Below are 8,678 nucleotides of genomic sequence, written 5' to 3'. Positions count from 1 at the left end.
TATATATATATATATATATATATATATATATATATATATATAGATGGCCGATATGTAGTGATATATCATTAGTTTAAGGGAACATAATTTTTTTTTGCTGTTAGAGGATGTATTTAGGCCAGAGGGATTGTATATACAGTATGAAGGGCAAACTGTGTGTGACTTCTTGAGGAAGTGATGTGAAGGTGCTCTGGTTTTTCCTCCAGCTGATGAAGAGGCACCAGACTATGGCTCTGGTGTCCGACAGTCAGGCACTGCCAAGATTTCTTTTGAAGACCAGCAGTTTGAGAAGGTATTTACATTTAAACACTTATAATGAAGCAATTTTACAGAAAGGTTAGACCAAGCTGAAGAGACCATCTTAAATTTCTGTGCCAGTCCAGGCTTCTTTTTACTAGCTTAAATGGTCTTTCTTGTCAAGCTGGTTGACCAGTATGATTGTAGCCTTTTGGAGATGCTGAGAACCAGCATTCAGAATACAACATAGTTCTTATGGTCCTATAAAACCTGAAAACATCAGATAATTTAAAAGTGCTATCTCCAATCCTGGAAAATCATGGAAATGAATTCAATCTTAAAAGGTCATGATAAACTCATGGAAACCTGCATAGCCAATATAAGCTTTTCTAGGTTTGCTCATTATAGTCCAGTCATGGGAAAAAACATGTGAAGTCATTGCTCGAATGTACAATGTACACTGGACACTTGTCAATGTGGATATTCAAACGACGGCATCTTACTTAAGGTATTTCTCTTTCCTGTTGATCAGTTCCAGTCAGAGTCCTGTCCTTCTGGTCTTTCACGTGCTGGTGTATCTCAGGAAGAACTGCGAATTGTGGAGGGTGAGGGTGAGGGTGAGGGTGAGGGCGAGGGTACAGGCGAGGGCGAGGGCCAAAATGCAGAGATGTCACTGTCAGCAGATGAGGTCAACAATAATACCTGTGCAAGTAAGAAACATAGAACATTCGGAACATATTAAATGAAAATTGTGATTACATCATTGGGTGATGTTTTTGTCTTTTATGCTTACCAAGGCTATGTTTATTTGATCAAAAACAAGTAAAACAGTCATTTAAAATAACTTTTTCTATTTGAATACATTTAATATGCTCAAGAAACCTATTATATACTTATTATCACAGTTAAAAACAGTTGTATAGCTTAATATTATATTATGGAAACCATGATAAATGTTTTCAGGATTCTTTTATGAATAGAAAGAACAGCATTTATTTGCAATAGAAATCATTGTCTTTACTGCCTCTTTTGATCAAATTAAAAAAAAGTAAAAGTATGAATAAAAGTATTAACAGTAGTGTGTGTAAGTGGAAACATGACCTACAACTTTGTGTTTCTAAAGTCTGAATCTAAATGCCAGTTTCAGCTGTCCCATGGAGTTTTCATATTTCTTTGACTTGACATCTTTTCTTTCATGTGTTTTTTCATAGCTAACACAGAGGAGCTGGACAGCCCTGTCAAAACCGGTCTTGATGGCGTACTGGATGGCGCTCTGGATCACTTGAGGATCGGAGAAGCCTTTACATTCAGAGTTACTGTGCTGCAGGCGTCAAGCATATCCGCAGAATACGCAGACATATTCTGCCAGTTCAAGTAAGTGCCTCTGTTCTGAAGTCTGTTTCCACTAGTGGACATTTGTCATTGTTCTGTATCTAATTTACTTTTTTAAAACTCCTCGTTTGTAGTTTTATTCACAGGCACGATGAAGCGTTTTCCACAGAGCCGTTGAAGAACACTGGACGTGGTCCACCACTTGGCTTCTATCATGTGCAGAATGTGAGTTTTAAACTGTAACACACAGCTCCACGTCACACTGTTTTTATTAGACTGATGGTAAAACACCTGTTTCTCTGATTTTCCAGATTGCTGTGGAAGTGACTAAGTCCTTTATAGAGTACATAAAGACTCAGCCAATCGTGTTTGAAGTGTTTGGACATTACCAGAAGCAGCCTTTCCCTTCGCTCTGCAAGGATCTCATTAGGTAGATCCTGGCGATATTTATTATTTCCTACTCTGATTAATTCATGCTACAAATGTCTGGATTCATCCATCAAATATACTGAAATGACAGCCAGATTTTTTTTTTTCAGCCCGTTGCGCCCATGCAGACGACAGTTCCCGAGAGTCATGCCTCTTTCCAAACCAGGTGAGGGCAATGAATGTATATGACCATTTTTTATGAACATTAACATTAACAGATGTGTCCTGCCAGGCTGAAGCTGTTTAGCACATATTCTTTGCTTCGTCGTTGTATTGCCTTTTTTATGTTGCTGTTTGGGGTTCATGTGCCCATGTCACAGTCTTTATGTTGTTGGTGGTGGGTATAGCCGCAGATAATGACACCCCTCCTGATCGGGAGAAGAACCTGGAGCTGATTCGCCACCTGCTGCCAGAGGTCTTCAGTGGGGCTCTGGTGGACTCGCTGTCAAGCCACGCCCTCAATGCAGCAGGCGTGGCTGTTTCCTACCTCCTTGAGGGGGAGGAGCAAGCCAGACTGCCGGCCCCGCCCTTGTCTATCTGTTCCGTAATAAAAGCGCAGAAGCCGGGTCTGTAATGGTTCTGAGTGCTCAAGGCCAAAGAATGTCCCTGAAACTGAACCTCTGGTCTGTCTAATGCACTTGTAATAATATAACATAACATAACATAACATATACAATTTGATTAAGAAATATCTCTTATCATGTAGAAAATGTTGGTGCTGCTGCTTAAAATTTGTATAGAAAAAGTGGTACTTTTTTCAGACTCTTTGATGAATAGAAAGTTCAAAAGAACAGCATTAATTTTAAATAGAAATCTTTAGTAACATTATAAATCTCTTTACTGTCACTTTTGATCAATTTAACGCGTCCTTGATTAATAAAAGTATTTTTTCCCCCTTTTTTCATACTTACTCAGAACTTTTGAATGGTAATGTGTCTCTGATTCCATAAAAATATTAAGCAGCACAGCTATTTTTACCATTGAAAAGAAACATTTCTTGAGCACCACATCAGCATATTAGAATGATTTCTGAAGGATCACGTGGCACTAGAGCAGGGGTGGCAAACGTCGTTCCTGGAGAGCCGCAGCCCTGCAGAGTTTTGCTTCAACCCTAATCAAACACACCTGAACAAGCTAATCAAGGTCTGAACGGTTACTAGGAAGCTACAGGCAGGTGAGTTTTAATTAGGGTTAGAGCTGAACTCTGCAGGACTGCGGCTCTCCAGGACTGGATTTCACCACCCCTGCACTAGAGTAATGGCTGCTGAAAATTCAGCTTTGCCATCACAAGAGTAAATTGCATTTTAAAATATATTAAATTAGAAAACAGTTACTTTAAATTGTAACAATATTATCAAATAAATGCAGCCTTGGTAAACATAAGAGACAATCTGGAAAAACATAATTATTCCAAACTTTTATTAAATTATTCCAAATTATACTTGGACATTTTCTTGGATTTTTTAAACATAAAAATAAGTGATATTTAGACAAAGTGTTCACTCACTTTCCCCAATTCACTGGGAGTCACACAAACTCTCTGCATTGACAGACTGAAGGACGCTTTGTTCCAGGGACTGCGTTTCGGCCTGTTAATACTGTGTGTGGGTGTATGTCTTTTTCTCTCCCTCAGCCTCTCCATACAAACCTCATCAAGCAGATGGACAATTCTAGCCTTTTTCTCTCACATCATTCACCAGAAATAAACTGATGAATAGTGTTGGAATAAGAATGTATCAGTGCATGAGTAAATCTGGTTCTGTCACTTGAAACTGTGCTTGATGATGCAGTGGACCCTTAATATCTGCAGGATAGTAGTTTTGAGTCATTATTATTAAATATTTGGTTATTGGTTGTTAGTTTTTATTAGATTTCTTGTCTCTGGATATACAGTATCATATTCACTGGTTTGTCTTACAGAAAGAGACAAATTGAAAAAATAAATTATGATAAGTATTCATAAAGATATGTATTAGTTAAGTGTGAGTTAAAGGAAGAGTTCATCCTCAAATGAAAAGTCTGTCATAATTTACTCACTTCATCTTATTCTTTAGTTTTTCTGTGGAACTTCAAAGTAAAGTTTTGATCAGTTGTTTTCCCCAATATAATGTAAATGAATGTGGACTGAGGCTGTCAAACTCCAAAATGACTAAAAAAAGCACAAATAATAAAAAAATAAAAAAATAAAAATCTTCTGAGGCCGCACAATATCTTGAAATCTTGTTCATGTAAGCACATCAAAGCAGTATAGAAGTCTGATTTCTTTCAAGTAGCTTTGTATATTGCATCTAGTTAAATGAATCACTAATCTGGTTCTCTGTTTCATCTCAATATGTAGCTATCATATGAATTAACAAGGCTTGTAACATGAGTTATGAATGAATAACTTTCATGATACCTTTATGGTGCTGTTTTTTTTGGTCATTTTGTTGTTCAACAGCCCTAGTCCTTGTTAACTTACATGGAAGAAAGTGGCCAGAATATTCTTCAGAAATTCACCTTTTATGTTCCAGGGAAGAAAGAAATTTTTCATTTTAGGGTGAATTATTCCTGTAATAATTCTGCTTGGCATGTGCAGATGTTCAGGGATCACTGTAATTCACATGACTTTATTCATCTTAACAGCTGTGTGCCTTTACATCGGACTCCTGATCTCCCACTCCTGCTCCTCTCTAACTATGGTCTATTCCTCCTCTTATACTGTGGTGCATATCTTGATCTCTCCTGTGAAACTCTAGTATCCCTTTCATCTGCCATTGATTTTTTATATCCATTGGTCTACGATTAATGCTCTGTCTTCCTCTGCTTTCTGCATAGTACCCGCCACCAAACTGACAGCTCTCACACGACCCACGGCAGGACCGTGCCACTGTAAATACGACCTGATGGTCTTCTTTGAAATCTGTGAGCTAGAGGCTAATGGAGAGTAAGTGTCTTGTATAACCGGTGACCTTTTCACTTTAAATTGGCGTCTGAGTAGAATAGATTGTAAAATCGATTACTGTCTTTACTGGGGCCTGTAAAAGTGATTGAATGAATTTGTCACATGGTACCTTATTTGAAAACAATCATGTCTAAGAAAGAGCAATTCTTTTTTTAGCATTCAATTTAATTAATAAAAAAATAAATATTATACAATGCGTAGTTTAAGACATATTTGTATATATATTTAAATATATACATATTATTACATTATTATAATATTTAATTATACTTGTACATGTTGTGTTCAGTTTTTATATCCAGGAAAGGGTGCTGGTTATTTTATATGACACATATCTTTCCCTTCCAGCTATATCCCAGCCGTAGTGGACCACCGGGTAGCCATGCCCTGCCATGGCACTTTCATGTTACATCAGGTACTGGGAATTATAATTTTTTTTCTATTTCTATTTCCCTTTCCATTTTGTTATTTTCTCTCATACTGTTTATTTTAACATTAGATTTCAAAATTAATAATAACATAAAAACATAAAATAACACAACATTTACATAACAGGGCATCCAAAGGAGAGTCACAGTCACCATAGTACATGAGTCAGGAAGAGATATTAAGTGGAAGGAAGTGCGAGAGCTGGTTGTAGGTGAGTTTGGGCTCAAATGTAAATGCTTATGCGCAAACCAAAGTGAAATTTGATGATATTCAACATATGGGATGTATTTTGTGTTTGACAGGGCGCATCCGGAACACGCCTGAAGCAGATGAGACAATCATCGACCCCAATATTCTCTCTCTCAACATACTGTCTGCAGGATACATCCATCCCGCACATGATGACAGGTACATTCCCAACCCTAATAAATATAACAAGACCAGTTTAGAAGTTTACAAATAGAATTGACTTTCTCATGTCTTTAACACTAAACATAAGACATCTTGAAAGTTATGCTTGTCATTTTATATTCAAGAACACCTCCAAAGGGAATTTTATTCTTCTGTCATGAAGCCTTTTTTCTCCTTAAGAACACTCAGTAGCAGATTTTCTTAACTTTGGCTGTTTCCCACTACACTCTTTTTAATACCAGGTCTCCATTTTAGTGATTGCTGTGCTTAATATGACTCTCTCCTCAGCCTTGGCTCATGATCTGAGAGCTGGAGCCAAGCCTGTGACAAACAGTTCTCTGCACAACTTTAAAGCGATGAGTTTTTGCCAAAGAGAAATGAGTCAGTGAACCAAACCTTCAAAACAGCTCTTAAAGTCCTGTATCAAGGGAGTGATTCAAAATCAAACAGCACAGCCACAGCGCCAGCCTTAGATAAAGACAAGAAGTATATTCACACTTTTATGTTCCTTTACACAAACATACCATAAGTTGCTGCATAGTTGAGGTGGCTGACAACTGGCACTTACTAGTATTGCCATATTGAGGCTTTTAGGTGCACATTACGGGTTTGGGAGAGTCTGATCATCCAGTTAAGGGGGAACCAAAAAGAACTCCAAAAGAAGTCAAAACTAAAGGTTAGGGGATCTTAAAAGTATACTACCATTCAAAAGTTTGGGGTCTATACGATTTTTTTTAATGTTTTTTAAAGAAGTCCCTTATGCTTAACAAGGCTGCAATTATTTGATCAAAACAGTAATGCTGTGAAATATTATTATACTTTATTTATTAAAATAACTGTTTTCTAATATATGGCAAAGCTGAATTTTCAGCGGCCATTACTCCAGTCTTCAGTGTCACATGATCCTTCAGAAATCATTCAAATATGCTGATTTTGGTGGTCAAGAAACATTATTATTAATAACAATGTTGAAAACATTTGTGCTGCTTAATATTTTTGTGGAAACCGTGATACTTTTTTATCAGGATAGTTCAAAAGATCAGCATTTATTTGAAATAGAAATCTTTTGTAACATTATAAATGTATTTACTGTTAAATTCGATGCATCCTAAGTATTTTTTTTGAATGGTAGTGCAAGTAAATTGGAAACAAAAAAGTTATTTATGAATGACAGTGTAAGTACTGTTTTAATTTGACATATTACATGAGGAATATTATAGGATCAGAATTGGACAGTATATAAAAACCTAACCTGAACGGCTGCGGTATTTTTTATTTATCTTTTTTTTAGATTTACATTGTGCAAGTATATCACTTTTTTATCTAAACAGTTGATAGTAAGATTGTAAGTTACTGAAAATTAAACGGTTAGCATTTGGCTAGCTATGGTAGTAGCTCCAAACAACTTGTTGATGCAAAAAATGAATCTCTTTCAAAAGTCATTTCATTCAAAAGCTGTCACTGTGGCAGTACCTTTTCAAAAGGGACAATTTTGTACCTTTTAGGTACTAAGGTACCAATACTTTAGGTACAAAGGTGTACCTTTTGAGAAGGATATGCCCCAGTGACAGCTTTTATTTCTGAGAGTGCATGGCACACAGATAAAATAAGCCCTGATAAATGCTTAAAATATCTTAACGCAAATTCTCAACACACCTCTTTCCCAACTGTAGGATTGCGTTTAATCATTGCGGAGACATTGCTGCATGACATAACCGCAGGGGGTCAGGATGCTTTTAACGCATCGCTTGACTGACAGACTAATCCATGCAGCTGCTCTTTTTCTGTTTTATAAAACTCATAATTATCATTCCTCTCCCACTGCATGTAAGACAGAATGTGGTTTTATTAGCCTTGATGAAGGAGGTCACAATTTATTGAACCAACAATCTGAAAATATTAATTCACTATCTTCCGAAAGGCAGGGAATTGAAAAAACGGTTCTCTAGTTCACCTCCTTGCTGGTTGTGCAAGTCTTCCCATCTGATGCTGGTCTGCATTTGTGTCCATTCTCATCTGTTCATTCCATTTGCTCTGTACACACTCCATTGCTCAGACTCAACTACCTGCTCACTGAACAACACAGTGGATCGAGTTCTTGGCATCTTTGCTAGTCACCATCACGTAGCTCTGATTTACATGTGAAGATTTATTTCAGAAGAATGTTTACCATTTAAAATCACTAGAAGCTCATTTATGAACACTTTACTAATCAACTCCATCATTAACTTTCTCTAATCATGTTAGTTATTGTAAACAAAAGGCCACGTTTCTCATGTCACGTTATGCTGTAGCAGCCAAACAAAGCATTTTGTCATCTGCAATGTATTACTAGGACTTCACCTTAGATAGGCATCATATATCAGCATCCAGACTTTGCAAACATGAAATGCTTCAAATAAAATCATAATATATTATTAGATGTGTCCGCCTGAACCCCACTGATGCAAAACCGCATAAAAGAATCATTCGAACCTTCCGTTTCAAGCAGCAGTGACCTCCTCTCCTGCGATTTAACCACAAGTCTTCACTAGATAGTCCACACTACCTATAAAACCATGTAACGGAGCTGGATTCATGCACCAATGCAAAGGAACAAGGACAAATATGTGACAGGAGAGTTGTGCAGAGGCCTTGACAGCCAAATTATATTCAAACAACAAGTCAAATAATTGGAAACAAGCTTCTGGGCCTCCACACCTTCTGATTCTAATATTTTTTTTAGTCCACTAACAGAATGTTGTCTTGTGTTTTTCCAGACAGTTTCTTGATTCGGACATTCCTAGGTATATTACCTTCAAATCCCTTTCCTCTCATAAGATACTCTTATATAGACGTATAAGATACTTCTCTCTCTCTCTCTCTCTCTCTCTCTCTCTCTCTCTCTCTCTCCTCC

General features: G+C 37.0%; 1 protein-coding gene across 1 annotated transcript in view; it reads left to right on the top strand.

The window, feature by feature from the left end:
• Positions 1 to 8,678, top strand: part of LOC107552277 (kinesin-like protein KIF1A) — a 63,681-nt gene that overhangs the window by 42,115 nt on the left and 12,888 nt on the right. Inside the window, exons 29-39 of the mRNA XM_016234139.1 lie at positions 186 to 292; positions 770 to 947; positions 1,449 to 1,611; positions 1,704 to 1,794; positions 1,881 to 1,999; positions 2,109 to 2,164; positions 4,816 to 4,924; positions 5,291 to 5,357; positions 5,498 to 5,582; positions 5,674 to 5,779; positions 8,542 to 8,670. Coding sequence (XP_016089625.1) covers positions 186 to 292; positions 770 to 947; positions 1,449 to 1,611; positions 1,704 to 1,794; positions 1,881 to 1,999; positions 2,109 to 2,164; positions 4,816 to 4,924; positions 5,291 to 5,357; positions 5,498 to 5,582; positions 5,674 to 5,779; positions 8,542 to 8,670 — 1,210 coding nt within the window. The remainder of the gene's footprint in view (positions 1 to 185; positions 293 to 769; positions 948 to 1,448; positions 1,612 to 1,703; positions 1,795 to 1,880; positions 2,000 to 2,108; positions 2,165 to 4,815; positions 4,925 to 5,290; positions 5,358 to 5,497; positions 5,583 to 5,673; positions 5,780 to 8,541; positions 8,671 to 8,678) is intronic.

Source organism: Sinocyclocheilus grahami, unplaced genomic scaffold (assembly GCF_001515645.1).
Source record: "Sinocyclocheilus grahami isolate Dianchi unplaced genomic scaffold, SAMN03320097.WGS_v1.1 scaffold444.1, whole genome shotgun sequence".
Taxonomy (NCBI): domain Eukaryota; kingdom Metazoa; phylum Chordata; class Actinopteri; order Cypriniformes; family Cyprinidae; genus Sinocyclocheilus; species Sinocyclocheilus grahami.
The sequence above is the reverse complement of the archived record's forward strand: the minus strand, read 5'-3'. Positions and strand labels throughout refer to the sequence as shown.